Raw genomic sequence first — 15856 nt, 5'->3', positions numbered from 1 at the left:
ATTATCAATTGAACAGATACTTAGGGAACCTCCTTCCCCACATGCCAAGCACCATTTTAGGTGATGAAGATACAGTGTTGAACAACACAGATATTTGTGATTATGGGCCTCATATTTTAGTTGAATGAAAGACAAGTCAAATAAATAGTAAGTCACATGATGTGTGTACTATAAAAATGGGAAAAGTGGAAGATAGGAAAGAGTTTTTAAAAAGGTTCTCTTTGAGTAAAGAGGCAGCCAAATGAGCCATCCTTATATCTGGAGGTGATCATTCTGGTCAGAGGGAGAAGCAGGTGCAGTAGCTGTGAAGTAGAAGCATGTCTATTCAAGCTACAGCTAAAGCAGAAGTGCGTAAGGGGAAGCGGTTTTGAAGGGGATATAAGAGAGGTAATTGGTGATGGAGAGGCTCAGAGCAATGTCAGAAAAGGCCTTGGAAACTGCCTCAAGAACTTTGAGTCAGGAAATCATTGAAGATGAATGACTTGACTCACTTTAAACTTGGAGCACTGTGGCTGATTCATTGCAGATAGGCTAAAAGAAGGGTCTGGGGCTGGGGGACAATTGCAGCATTGTGCTGCAGCAGGTTATGCAGAGTAGGCATGCTCTGCTTGCCATGTGGGCATCTGAAATCCAACTGCCAGTTGAATCCTGGAGGTTCTGATCCAGCTTCTTGAACTCATGTGTCTGGGTAGGCAGTGGAGGATGGCCCAAGTACTTGGACCCGTGCAACCCATGTAGGAGACTTGCATGGGGTGGGTAGAGTTCCTGGCTCCTGGCTTTGCCTGGCCCATCACTGGCTTTTGTGGCCATTTGGGATCTCTTTCTCTCTCTCTCCTTCCCCACCCCTCACTTACTGCCTTTTTGTCACTCTGCCTCTCAAGTAAAATAAATCGCAAAGAAAGAGCTGGGGAAGAAACAGAGGTAGTAGTTCAAAGACTGTTGTAGTTCTCTAGACAAGGAATGACAGTAACTTGGAGATTAGGGTTTAATATCGTTGGAGGTGATGAGAGATGGTCAGGTTTATGGATATAATTTGAAGACAATCAACAGAATTTGCTAATGGGTTGGTTGTGTTATGTGATATGAAAGAGAAGTTAAGGTTGACACATCAGGTTTTTGCCTGAGAAACTGGAAGGCTGGAGTCACTGCTAAAATGAGGAACATGGAAAATAACAGGTTTGGTGAGTGGTGAGCAAAGGTGATCAAGTTTGGTTTTGGACATTTAAGTCTGAGATGTCTGTGAGATTGTCTATCTTTGTCTTATAAGATGATCTGAACCAAACTCTGAATTGTGGCTAGTAAAATAGGAGCAAAAATGAGGGAACTGGAAACCCATTTTTGAAAGTGTTCAAATACTCATGGGTGTAATGACCGAGTGAAGTATGTGTTTAAAGTGCCAAAAACCTTAGAAGGATAAAGATAAATAGTCTGAGAATTGGTGGTCATTGGAGTTAGCAGCTGGAGGGCTGGAATGATTACCTTGCCTCAAACTTTTGAGATAGTCCTTTTATCTGTGCATTGCATATATGTGTGTGTGCTAAAGACCCATGTCTTTTAATAGTTACCTTTTCTGAGTTGTGGCATGCTTATTGTTGAATGAATTAAAGCTTGTAGGAGTTGATTTTTATCCTCTGAAGAGAGGATAGCAAATATAGTTAACTAATAAGAGTGGTAAAATTGAACTATCAACAGCAGAAGAGTAACAAACTTTATGAATATATTTATGGAAAGTGTATGTATAAAATATTTTTAATCTATAGAAATTCTGGATTTTCTCTTGGTTATAGATGGTTTGAAATTGGTTACATATATCTGACTTTAATAATTTCTGTAAATTTCACATACCTCACAGAGTTCTTTAACTATCAGATACGGTGTTGCATAATTTATTACTGAGAATTTGTTGATTTAGGACTTAATTGAAAGCAAATATTAAATTTTCAAATGTGAAAAAGCTTCTCAATTGGATTATTTTTGTTCCCACAGGCATTGTCTGGTTTTAGACAGATTCATGTTATAGACATGGACACTATTGATGTTTCCAATCTAAATAGACAGTTTTTATTTAGGTAAGTTTTAACATTTTAGATGTGTTTTTAACTCTATTGTCATTTGAATTTGAGTATATTGAAGTTTAGTAAGTAGAAACTATGGCGGCAAAATGTTCTACAAGAAGGATCTCTGTGAGTGAGACCCTAGCAGAAAGAAGTGGCCATCAAAGAAGGATGTACTTTTCTCTAAAAGGAGGAGACAGCTTCCACTTTGCTTTTGGCCTTGTCTAAATACTGACAGAGTTTGTGGACTCAAAAGGCTTCCATAGCCTAGGCAGATCATGTCAAGAGCCTCAGGTGGTCACTGACATCATATGTAAGAGTGTTAATTGTTAAATTAACAACAGGAGTCGCTGTGCACTAACTCCCCAGGCAGGACCTCTGACCTCATTAAGCTATATTATGAGAGTTAACTGTAAAACTAGTTCTCAGTTTGTGTGTGTGTGAGTGTGTGTGTGTGAGTGTGTGTGCGCACACATGCAAACTGTTGAAATCCTTAGTTAGTATAGAGTTGGTCTTCTGTGTTAAGTTAATTGAAAATCTTAATGGAGAATGGGACTGGCAAGGGGAGAGGAAGGTGGAAGAGAGCTGGGAGTGTGAGTAGGAGGGCAGGTATGGTGGGAAGAATAACTATATTCCTAAAGTTGTACTTATGAAATTGTATTCCTTAAAAAATAAATTAGAGAAAAAAAGAAACTATGGCAAGGATAATACCAATTTTATTTGAAAATTAAGACTACCACTTTCATTTAAATAAAATTTTGGATGTTCTGGCAAAGTAGTTTTGTAAGCAGGTTTTTTTTTTTTTTTTTTAAGAAGTCTCCTTCCAAAGGTATGTATTATTTTTTGTACTCTCAGGGTGATCATGCCTGAATACATGGAGTACAACTCTTTTTCTCCTGTTGATTTCACAAGAGAATAGTAGCTGGACTGTAGACCCTTGTGTATTCAAGAGACCTTCAAAATATTTGTGGAAAAATGGAATTATAGAAGTTGAGTTTATTATAGGGTGGGCTTTTAACCTGGTGTTTAAGATGCCCCCATCCCGTATTGAAGTGTCTGGATTCAATGACCAACTCTCGCTCCTGGTTCCAACTTCCTGCTGATGTGGGCTCAGGAGGCAGCAGGTGATGGCTCAAGTGGTTGGGTCCAAATCACCCACCTGGGAGACCCTGCTTGAATTCTCAGCTCCCAGCTTTAGCTCAGCCCAGCCGTGGCTGCTGTGACCTTTGGGAGCAGGTGGGAGCATGCTCTCTGTGTTCTCTCTGTCTCTGTCTCTAATTAAAACAAAAAAATAATAAGTTATTTTGACGCCCCAAATGTTGAAATTCATGCATATTTTTAATAACATTTTCCACGAACTGTTTGAAGATTTGAAGACTTATTGTATGTATGTACAAAATGAACTAGCCTTTCAGCTCCATTTTCAGCAAGCTTTTTGAAGTACCCTTGTATTAAGGAGTTGCGAGCCAAAATTTGAATGATGACTCTGGAGCAAAGAAATTGTGAAAACATTAGAGTTTTAAACAAGGGAAAAGAAAGTGGAGCATTAAGGAGAGAAAACCTAGGACCAATAGAAATGAAAACAGAAGAGGAATACTTACCTTACATATACATGAAATAACAGAAAATATCAAGGAATGCTTTGTTAAAAATGACTTTATTTATTTATTTATTTTGACAGGCAGAGTGGATAGTGAGAGACAGAGAGACAGAGAGAAAGAGAGAAAGGTCTTCCTTTTTGCCATTGGTTCACCCTCCAATGGCCGCTGCGGTCAGCACACTGCTGCCGGCGCATCACGCTGATCCAAAGGCAGGAGCCAGGTGCTTATTCTGGTCTCCCATGCGGGGGCAGGGCCCAAGCACTTGGGCCATCCTCCACTGCACTGCCGGGCCACAGCAGAGAGCTGGCCTGGAAGAGGGGCAACCAGGATAGAATCCGGCGCCCCGACCGGGACTAGAACCCGGTGTGCTGGCGCCGCAAGGTGGAGGATTAGCCTGTTGAGCCACGGCGCCGGCCAAAAATGACTTTAAAAACTGGAAGTAGATCATAAGTGCAGGCCTTAGGAAAGTATCGTGCATGAATTTTAGTATGTAGTCAGGGGTTTTTGTAGCTTAAATGAAAATGTATTTGTTAGGGAAGAATGTAGATGTGGATAATTTTTTTTTCTCTCTCTAGTTATTAGGGTACTAACAGAAAGATCTGATAGTCCTGAGTAAGCAGGATAAGGGTGAGACAGCAGAAAAAGATAACATTCAATTTGAATAAGCATAAAATCTCTATTTTATCTTGTGGAACATCTGCAAGAGACTGAAAGATGGATTAAACTAAGTCGAGTTAAACTCTAGAAATTTTCTTTGTCTATTGAAAAGATTGTGGGCCCTTTCTAGTCTGATAAATTTTTAGTGTATGAATACTGTTATAAAAAGACACCATTGAATTGATTGCTTCTAGAAAACAGGCTATGCCCCTTAATTTATGGCTAAAACTGGTAGAATCTAATGTTGATAGTTAAAATTTATTGAGTATATCTGAGGTATTAAACACTTTTGCATCTCTTTGTATTACCTTATTTAATGTAAGAGTAACTCCCAAGGGAGATACTCGCTTTCACAGTTAAAGTAATATAGGCACGGTGTCCTGCAAGGGTGGTGTGTGTGAAAGGCCATTTTATTCAAGATACTTTAGGCTGAGCATTCTGATTGTCCTAGTATGGTAATGATAATCTAGCAGTTTCCACAGAAATCATGTAGGAGTTCTGTTTAAAATACATAACAAAATGAGCCTTGGAAATCTATTTTATCCCCTTGATAGAACTTAAGAGATTTCTGTACAGAATAGTTAAAGTATTACTGAAATCAGGTTCTCTCATTTGTAGCAAGGTCTTTTATATGCAAGTTAAGACAAAGTGAGCATAAAGTTCTTAGCAGATTTGAATAAAAAAAATAATAGTTTTATATTGGAAGAAAGAAAAACTGACTTCTTGGAGCGTTTTTCTTTGAAAGTCCAGTTTTAAATGAAATATCTAATGAGCACATTTGGTTTTTTATTTTCATTTAGTTTTAAGCTTTTTACTCTGTGCTATTGATGAAGGAATACAGAGTAAGAAATTGTATAATCACTTTGTTTCACCTGCTAATGCTCTAGTAGGTATGATAAGCATGTATGTACTAAGACCTGTGTTATAAAAACGAGTAATAATGAAGCACTAACTGTGTATCCATGAAGGAGTGACTTATTCCCATCAGGAAAGAAAATATCATATATACAAAGTTCGGAAGGTGGATCCATTTCCATTCCTATCTATGGTTGTTATCTAGGAGTGATCTTTTGAGACTTTATATTTCTAGTTATTTAAAAATGTGGCTAACATTCACAATTTTAGGTAATTCCTTTGAAATTATTCCCTGTTTAAATATGTAGTTGCAACTTCACCTTTTTCTAAATGATCAGCACACACAGGAAGAAGATAAATAAAACTTCCTTCTCCCTAAAATGAATTTTGCTGTGTATGTGTCAGCAAAGACCCACGTAGTAACTAATACTCTGAGGTTCTGGAGTTCAGAGGAAGTAGATACCTAGAAGGCTCTATGTTTGGGATAATTTTTTGCACTGGGAAATACCACAGTAGAAAGTGGCCAGGAAACTTGCCATTATTATGCTTTAATTGGGGGAGGAAAGTACTGTTCATGTTTTTACCTAAGAAATAGTCAATTGAATTTGTTGTGATAGTTTGGGTCATCATCAGCTTTTGACTGATAGGGTAAAATAATTATTCATGAAAAGTTATTACTGATATACGAAGTACTTAGATAAAGACAGTACTTCTGAATATTCTATAAATTCACTATGGATTTATGTTTGTGTTGAAAAGAGGCTACACTTTAAGATACTTAGCCAAGAGCTGCATTTGAGTTTGATGCTGTTTGCAAGTTCTCAGTGCAGTTTACTTGTAAAGTCTAGTCTACTCAGGCTTCTGGAGCTCCTAGTTCAGGTCACACTAGCAATCATGAATATCTTTCCAATAATTCAGGGATTTCTAAAGGTCTTTCCATACTCAAGGGAAAAAAACCTCATCAGAATCAGTGGTTAACCAGGAGGAACAAAACCAGAAAGCACAGTGAACACAAGTCTTCATGTTAGTTTCTGCATACGTTTATAACCAGAAGGATCCAGGGGGATAGCTTTGGCTTGCCAACCTAACTTTCTGATCATTCATTTCAATGATGGCAAATAGTAGGTCAGAATATCTTTTCAGGTTCTAGTGTATGTGTGTTTGCCATGAGAGAAATCTTAAAAAGTGTACAGCAGAATATGTTGGGGGTGGGGCTAGGACATGGGGAGTGGTATTTCTAGGATTAATATATTGAACACTGATTTCAGCCTCTCATTGAATACTGAGTGATTTTCAAGGGCATTGTTAGTCAAATTCATGATTTTTAACTTTGAAGCTTTCCAGATAAGTTGCAGCATTTTATTACATACTTTGTTGTTTAATGTCTTAACGTGAGCCTTTTAATTTGTAAACACCTATGGAAATGATTGGGTCTCTGGAAAAATTTTACCTATTTATGTTAAGTTTTAAAAGACAGTCTACTTTTTAGCATTGTGTTGTGTGGTTATCTTAACTAATAAATGTGGTTTTTTTTCCTCCCTCCCCACCAAAAAAGAAATATAGTTACCCAGATTTATATAATGAAATAATTTAAATATTTTTCTTGTAGGCCTAAAGATGTTGGAAGACCTAAGGCTGAAGTTGCTGCAGAATTTCTAAATGACAGAGTTCCTAATTGCAATGTAGTTCCGTATCCTTTTGAAAAAAAAATTACTTGGTATTTTAAAGCTTTCTTTTTTTAAGATCCTTCGTTCTTTCAGTGTTACTTTATTTTCATTTACCTGAAAGAGTGACAGAGAGAGAGAGAGAGAGAGAGAGACTGATTTTCCATCTGCTAGTTGACTCTTCAAATGCTCTTAAAAGTCAGGACTGGACCAGACTAAAACTGGAAGCTTATAACTCCATCTGGGTCTCTCATCTGGATGACAGGGACCCAAGCACTTGAGCCATCATCTGCTGCCTCCCCCGATGTATTAGCTGGAAGCTTTCCCTGAAATGGAGGAACCAAAACTCAAATCAGCACTCCAATATGGGATTTCTTTTTCTTTTCTTTTTTTTTTTTTTTTTCAAGTTTATTTATTTGAAAGGAGAAGTTACAGAGTGGAAGAGGCAGAGAGAAACAGAGAAGTCTTCCATCTGATGGTTCACTCCCCAAATGGCCCCAACCACTGGAGTGAGCCGATCTGAAGCCAGGAGCCAGGAATGTCTTCCAGGTCTCCTAACGCGAGTGCAGGAGACCAAGGACTTGTTTGGGCCTTCTTCTACTACTTTCCCAGGCCACAGCAGAGAGCTGGATTGGAAGTGGAGCAGCCAGGACTCAAACTGGCGCCCATATGGGATACTGGCACAGCAGGCAGCAGCTTCACTCACTTTGCCACAGTGCCGGCCCACAATATGAGATTTAATTGTCCTAAGTGGTGGCTTAGCCCACTGCATCAAAACACCTGCCCTAACTTTTTTTATTTACTATAAAAGAGATATGTGACAGAGAATACAGAAAGAAGAAAAATCCAACAGGAACCTTATTTCTAAAATAACTACTGGTAACATTTTGTTTAATATCCTTTTAATCTTTTTATACTTACATAATTTTTTGCTCTGATTTTTGTTTTTTATATTTTTATATTTTTAAAGTTTTAAAATTTACTTTGAAAATCAGAATTACAGAAAGGGAGAGATAGAGAGCAGTGGAGACATCTTCCATCTGCTCATTTTACTCCACAGATGGCTGCAATGGCCAGTTCTGGGCCAGGCCAAAACCAGGAGCCAGGAGCTTCATCCAAGGCTCCCTCATCTGTGGCAGCGGCCCAAACACTTGGGCCATCTTCTGCTGTTTTTCCCAGGCCATTAGCAGGGATCTGGATCAGAAGTGGAACTGCTGGAACACGAACCAGTGCCCATATGGGATGCGGGTGTTGCAGATGGTGGCTTTACCTGCTATGCCACAACACTAGCCCCTGCTGTGATTTTTTTAAATTAAACTTACATAGCCTATGTCATAACTACATTTGTTTTGCATTGTGCTTAATTTTTGTGTCAAATTACATATTTCTTGTACTAATCTATAAGTTCTGAGGCTGAGTTCAGTTAGTATTTGAGTCTCTCATAGTAGCACACAGAGTAGACAGTCAGTTGTTTTTAGTCAAATGTAGGGCATGTCAAAAATTTTCTTTTTCTTTTTCTTTTTTTTTTTTTTTTGACAGGCAGAGTGGACAGTGAGAGAGAGAGACAGAGAGAAAAGTCTTCCTTTGCCGTTGGTTCACCATCCAATGGCCGCTGCGGCCGGTGCACTGCGCTGATCCGATGGCAGGAGCCAGGTGCTTCTCCTGGTCTCCCATGGGGTGCAGGGCCCAAGGACTTGAGCCATCCTCCACTGTACTCCCTGGCCACAGCAGAGAGCTGGCCTGGAAGAGGGGCAACCGGGACAGAATCCAGCGCCCCGACCGGTACTAGAACCCGGTGTGCCGGCGCCGCAAGGTGGAGGATTAGCCTAGTGAGCTGCGGCGCCGGCCAAAAAAAATTTTATTTTTCAAGAAATACATATATATATATTTTTGACAGGCAGAGTGGACAGTGAGAGAGAGAGAGAGAGAAAGGTCTTCCTTTTTGCCGTTGGTTCACCCTCCAATGGCCCCTGCGGCCGGCGCATCTTGCTGATCCGAAGCCAGGAGCCAGGTGCTTCTCCTGGTCTCCCATGCGGGGGCAGGGCCCAAGCACTTGGGCCATCCTCCACCGCCTTCCCGGGCCATAGCAGAGAGCTGGCCTGTAAGAGAGGCAACCGGGATAGAATCCAGCGCCCCGACTGGGACTGGAACCCGGTGTGCCGGCGCCGCAAGGCGGAGGATTAGCCTGTTAAGCCACGGCGCCAGCCCAAGAAATATGTTTTAAAATACTTTTTTGGGGCTGGCGCTGTGGCATAGCGGGTAAAGCCGCCGCCTGCAGTGCCGGCATCCCATATGGGCTCTGATTCAAGTCCCAACTGCTCCATCTCCCTGCTGATGTGCCTGGGAAAGCAGTGGAGGATGGCCCAAGTATTTGGGCCCCTGTACCCATGTGGGGGACCTGGAGGAAGCTCCTGGCTCCTGGCTTCAGATCGGCCCAGCTCTGGCCATTGTGGCCATTTGGGGAGTGAACCAGTGGATGGAAGATCTCACTCTCTATCTCTCCCTCTGACTCTCTCTAACTCTGCCCTTCATGTAAATAAATAAAAGCTTTAAAAAATAATCATAATTTTGTTAATTTGAAAGGCAAAGAGAAAGAGACAGAGATACATCTTCTATCCACTGTTTGACTTCCCAAATGCTTGTAGTAGCCAGGACTGGGCTAGGTGAAAGTTGGGAGCCTTGAACCTGTTGAGGTCTCTGACATGGTGGCAGGGACCCAAGTACTTGAGCCGTCTTTCATGTCATGTGCTGCTTCCCAGAGTGCACATTAGCAGGGAGCATGAATCACAAGTGGAGCTGAGACTTAAACCCAGCACTGTTTTGGGATGCAAGCATCCCAAACGGTGTCTTTTTTTTTTTTTTTTTTAAGATTACTTATTTATTTGAAAGGCAGAGTTACAGGGAGGCAGAAAGAGAGATCTTCCATCCACTGGTTCATTTTGCAAGCGGCCGCAATGGCCAGAGCTGAGCTGATATGACCCGAAACCAGGAGCCAGGAACGTCTTCCGGGTCTCCCACACAGGTTCAGAGGCCCAAGGACTTGTGCCATCTTTCACTGCCTTCCCAGGCCATAGCAGAGAGCTGGATTGGAAGTGGAGTGGCTGGGGCTTGAACCTGCACCCATATGGGATGCCATCACTGTAGGTGGCACCTTCACCCACTGTGCCACAGCATTGGCCCCCAAATGGTGTCTTAATCACTGCTCCACACCATCTGTCCCAATAAGTTTTAAAATAGTCACAGTCAAGTAATATTATTATAGCTGAAATAGTTAAAAATAAGTGCAAATTGTTGTTATTGCTGTTGATGTTACTGTTCCCACAGTAGTAAATCTGGATCACACTTGATTGCTATAGAAGAAAAAAAGCAAGACAAGAATCATCAAATTTCTCCTCTCCTTTTTAAAAATAAACTTTAAAAAAAAAAAATCATGCTTTGAATGACAGAGAAGAGAGAAAAGGGAGATCTTCCATGTGCTAGTTCATTCCCAAAGGAACACAACAGCTAAGATAGGCCAGGCCGAAGCTTATAGCCAGGAACTCTATCTGGGTCTTGCACGTGGGTAGCAGCAGGTACCTAAGCACTTGAGCTATCATCTGCTGCCTCCCAAGATGTGTTGATAAGGACCTGGGTCTGAAGCTGGGACTTGAACCAACATATTAATTTGGATGTGTGCATCTAGTCGGTGGCTTGACCTGCTGTACCACACACACAATGCCTGTCTCCCAAACTGGTCCTTTTTGGCTGCTTAGAATGGAATGTTCATGGCCGGCGCCGCGGCTCAATAGGCTAATCCTCCGCCTGTGGTGCTGGCACACCGGGTTCTAGCCCCGGTTGGGGTGCCGGATTCTGTCCCGGTTGCCCCTCTTCCAGTCCAGCTCTCTGCTGTGGCCCGGGAGTGCAGTGGAGGATGGCTCAAGTCCTTGGGCCCTGTACCCGCATGGGAGACCAGGAGAGGCACCTGGCTCCTGCCTTCAGATCAGCGTGGTGCACCGGCCGCAGTGCGCCGGCTGCAGCGGCCATTGGAGGATGAACCAATGGTAAAGGAAGACTTTTCTCTCTGTCTCTCACTGTCCACGCTGCCTGTTAAAAAAAAAAAAAAAAGAATGGAATGTTCACAAGGTCAGTGACTCAAGCTGAATTTTTTTATGTCCTGTCTTGGGGACAGGAGAAATTTCAAATAGTGTTTTTTTTTTTTTAGTTTTAAAAATTTATTTGAAAGGGTTATAGAGATGGGGAAGAGACAGAGATTGATCTTCCATCTGCTGGTTCAGTCCCCAGATGGCCACACAATAGGGGTTGCGTCAAGCCAAAGTCAGGAGCCTGAAACTCCATCCAGGTCTCTCACATGGGTGTCAGGGGCCCAGGTACTTGAGCTGTTTTCTTTTGCTTTCCCAGGCACATTAGCAGGGAGCAGGATCAGAGGTGGGGCAGCTGGAATGTGAGCTGTCACTCATATGGAGTGCCGGCATTACAGGAGATAGCAGCTAAACCTCCTGTGCTACAATATTATTTTCATAAATATGTTTAAGCTGGCCAGGCTTTGATTCTTGTTTTTTAGTGTGCATCTTTCTAAGGGTATATGTTCCCAGAAAAGAGGAGTACCAAGTGCTTCATCCAGATCACTGGTGAAAGAGCAGACCCATTAAAGCCAGGCATATCCTTGGATGCAGATCTGGACTAAGAGATCCATGATCTCTCATTACTCTCACCATGTTCCAGACCCAAGAGGGACCAATGAAAGTCACTGGTCAAGGCCTTCCAATGGAGGCATGAGGAGTTCCCTGTCACAGAAGCAAGAAATAAGGCAAAATGGTCCTTAATCTGTGGGCATTTCTTATTCCGTTAGCTGGCATTTCTCATTCATGCTGGCCTTGGCTATTAGGTTAACCTTGGATTGTTGATGCTAATGATTAGTTTGGAATCTCATAGTTTAGAATCAGGTGACCCCATTAGTCTCATCTGATGGAGGTTGGCCGTGGTGGAGCTGGTATGGAGGAACAGTCACATGTTGAACCAGGAAGCAGAGGAGAAATAATATTTATTTGAAAAGCAGAGTTACAGAGAGAAAGAGGGAGAGACACAGATTTTCCATCTTTGTTTCAGCCCCCAGGTGGCTGCAATGGCCGGACCTAGGCCAGGCCAAAGGCTGGAGCCAGGAACTTCTTCCAGGTCTCCCATGTAGGTGCTGGGGCCCAAGTACTTGAACCATCTTCCACTGTTTTCTCTGGCTGTTACCAAGGAGCTGGATCAGGAGTGGAGCATACAGGCTCCATATGGGCTACTGTTGTTGCAGGCATGGCTTTGCCTGCTACACCACAGTGCTGGTCCTGTGAAATAATATTTTTAAAGTGTTCATGCTCTATTATGTGAATTTAGACCTTGGTAACTTGATATTTTTTGGAAAATTAGAATATGGGATTTCTTTGTAGGAAATCCTACAGAATACCAAATCGACATAGAGAAATCAAGTTTATTTCTATATATAGTTTATATATAGCAAATGTGGAAACTGTACTTTCAAATAAAATGCCATTAACAACTGCTCAAAAAGAGAAATAGATGTAAATCTAGTAAGATAAATACTGAAACTACAAAATGCTGATAAAAGAAAGATCTGAATAATGGAAAGATATTGCCTGTTCAAGGATTGAAAGAATCAATATAATGAAAACATCACTTCTATCCAAATTTGTATGCATGTTTTTATCAAAATCTTAGTAATTTTTTGTTGTTGTTAGAAATAAGATTATTCTGTAATTTATATGGAAAGGCAAAGGAATTCTAAGATGATTTTGGAAAAGAATAAAGTAGATGGAATCAGTATCCAAGTTGTAGATTTACTTACATAACTACAATAATCAAGACTGTATGGTATTGTCACAGAAAAATAGATTGGTGGAACATTCTAGAAAAGCCAGAAATGGCCCCATGCAACTATGGCCAATTGATTTTTGACAAAGATGCAAAATCAATTTAGTGGGGGAAGGATAGTTTCTTCAACAAATTGTACTAGAGCAATTGGATATCCATAGGCAAAAAAATAAGGCTTGACCTAAACTTCACATCTTCTACAAAAATTAACTCAAAATGGACCATATGCACAAGTTATAAAATGTAAAGCTAAGGGCCAGCGCCGTGGCTTAACAGGCTAATCCTCCGCCTTGTGGCGCCGGCACACCGGGTGCTAGTCCCGGTCGGGGTGCCGGATTCTATCCCGGTTGCCCCTCTTCCAGGCCAGCTCTCTGCTATGGCCCGGGAAGGCAGTGGAGGATGGCCCAAGTGCTTGGGCCCTGTACCCCATGGGAGACCAGGAGAAGCACCTGGCTCCTGGCTTCGGATCAGCGAGATGCGCCGGCCGCAGCAGCCATTGGAGGGAGAACCAGCGGCAAAAAGGAAGACCTTTCTCTCTCTCTCTCTCTCTCTCACTATCCACTCTGCCTGTCAAAAAATAAATAAATAAATAAATAAAAAAAAGAGAAAAAGTAAAGCTAAATAACTTTAAGAGGTAATCCAGATCTTGAAGGGTTGTGAACTTAGCCCAGTGGTTAAGGTGCCTGAGTACCAGATCGAAGTACCGGGTTCCAGCTCCTGATGCCAGCTTTTTGCTAATGCAGGCCTTTGGGAGGCAGCAGTGATGGCTCAAGTGATTGGGTCCTGCTGCCTCCATAGAAGACCTAGATTGAGTTCTCTTCTCCTGGCTGTCCAACAGCCTAGGCCCTCATCTCCTGTGGGCATTTGGTCTGTGAACCAGTGAATGGACCACTTTCAGTCTCTCTTTATAAGTAGATGATGTGGGTAGGGTTTTGCCATGTGGGTTAAGCTGTGATTTGGGATACCTGCATCCAATATTGGAGTGCTTGGTTTAAGTCTCAGCTATTCTGGGCCTCTATTCCAACTTCCGGCTAATGTGCCCAAGTACTCAGTTCCTGCCATCTGAATGGAAGACCTGGATGGCGTTCCTGGCCCCTGGCTTCAGTCTGGCCTAGATCTAGATGCTGTAAGAATTTGGGCAGTAAACCAGCCAATGGAAGATCAGTCGCTCTCACTTTGGCTTTCAAATAAATAAACATTTTTAAAAACATTAAGAAGTAGAAGATATTTGGAGCCTAGAGATTAGTGAAGAGACAATAGACTACATCAAAAGTATGACCTGTAGAAGAAAAATAATGATACATTTGATTTCATCAAATTAAAAACTTTTGCTCTGTCAATGACCCTTGTAAAGGAGATGAAAAGACAAGCTACAGACTGGAGAAAATACTTGTAAAGAATTTGGCATAAGACTTATGTCTAGGATACATAAAAAAGCCCTCAAAACTCCACAATGAACCAGTCCAGTTAGAAAATGAAGATGTGATGGGATATTTTACTAAAACAGATGGTAAAATGCACATTGAAAAAAAATTTACATAGAAAGTTGTTCAGTGAAGAAAAAAAACCAAAAAATAAAGATTTTCAGTATGAAATTAAGACTATGAGGTACAACTTCACACCCTGTTTAGCTGAAGTAGGAGATAGTGACAATGTGAAATGTGCTGAAGATACAGAAAAATTTGATCACTCAAACGGGTACTGCAAAAAGTTCGTAGGCAAATGGAATTAAATGATGTTGGTGCAAAAATTGGAAATTTGTGCATGCTGTATTCATAATTTGCATTTTCCATGAACTTTTTGAAGACTAAGTACATTTCTGATAGGAATGTCAAACGATACAGCCATATCTAAAATAGTTTATTTCTTAAAGATATAAGCAATCCTACTTACCAGTCCCTTACCTTGCAACCTTACCATTTTACTCCTGAATATACCAAAGAAATGAACAGTTAGGTCTACATAAATATTGGTAGGAACCAGTATTCACAGCATTTTTATTTATGGTAGGCCCAAACTGGAAATAATCCAGGCTCTCTCAGTGTATGAATTGTTGGATATATGGTGAGGCAGGAGTTAAGAGCTGTTTAGGACACCCTGCATCCCATATCACTGTGCCTGGTTTTGGATCCTGGCTGTGCTACCAATTCCAGCTTCCTGTTAAATGGAAGACAGTAGGTAATGGCTCCAGTTAGATCCCTACCACCCTCATGGGAGACCGAGATTGAGTTCTCAGCTCCAAGCTGATGCCTGGCCCAGGCATTTGGGGAGTGAACCAGCAGATGGAGCTCTCTATTTGTTTATATGTGTCCACCTCTCAATTAAATAAGAAAATTAAAAAACAATAGTAAAGCCCCTTTAAAAATATATGTGGTCACTCTTATCATGGAATGTTCCTGATGAATAACTAATGTCACATGCAACAGCTTGCCTGGATCTCAAGGGCATTATGGTGAGTGAAAAATACTACTCTCAAAAAGCTGTGTGCTGCATGATTCCATTTATATAACATTCTTGAAATGACAAAATTATAAAGATGGGGAACAGATTAATGGTTGCCAAGGATCTGGCCTGTGGTTGAGAACTGGTGTGACTATAAGATGCTAGCAAGAGAGAGGTCATTGTGGTGATAGAATAGTTGAGGATCGGGGCTGGTGTTGTGGTATAGTGGGAAAAGCTGCCATATGGGTTCTGGTTCATGTCCTGGCTACTTCTCTTCTGATCCAGCTTCATACTAATGGCCTGGGAAAAGCAATGGAAGATGGCTCAAGTGTTTGGGCCCCTGCCACCCATGTGGGAGACCTGGAAGAAGCTCCTGGCTTCAGCCTGGCCCAACCCTGGTAATTGTGGCCATCAGGGGAGTGAACCAAAGGATAGGAGATCTTTCTCTATCAGTCTGTCTCTTTAATTCTATCTCTCCCTTTCTCTTTAATTCTCCCTTTCAAATAAATAAATAAATCTTAAAAAAAAAAAAAGAATTGAAGATCTTGGGAGGGGCAGTGGTTACACAAATCTACTCCATGTTTAAATGACAGAGCCCAATACACAGTATTTTGTTCTGGTTTTGATAATGTATAATAGTTATTTAAGATATGACTGTAAAAGGTCCATATTGCCTCTGCAATTTTCTGAGTCTATATGATTTTAAAGT

At 41.3% G+C, this 15856-nt stretch overlaps 1 protein-coding gene across 3 annotated transcripts in view; it reads left to right on the top strand.

Annotated features, from left to right (window-relative positions):
- The window catches only part of UBA3 (ubiquitin like modifier activating enzyme 3), a 39753-nt gene that overhangs the window by 7392 nt on the left and 16505 nt on the right, over nt 1-15856 (top strand). For all 3 annotated transcript variants that reach the window (XM_062201243.1, XM_062201244.1, XM_062201242.1), the window contains 2 exons: nt 1987-2069; nt 6777-6857. In XM_062201243.1, coding sequence (XP_062057227.1) covers nt 1987-2069; nt 6777-6857 — 164 coding nt within the window. The remainder of the gene's footprint in view (nt 1-1986; nt 2070-6776; nt 6858-15856) is intronic.

Source organism: Lepus europaeus, chromosome 9 (genome assembly GCF_033115175.1).
Source record: "Lepus europaeus isolate LE1 chromosome 9, mLepTim1.pri, whole genome shotgun sequence".
Lineage (NCBI taxonomy): Eukaryota > Metazoa > Chordata > Mammalia > Lagomorpha > Leporidae > Lepus > Lepus europaeus.
This window is presented reverse-complemented; position numbering and strand designations above follow the sequence as displayed.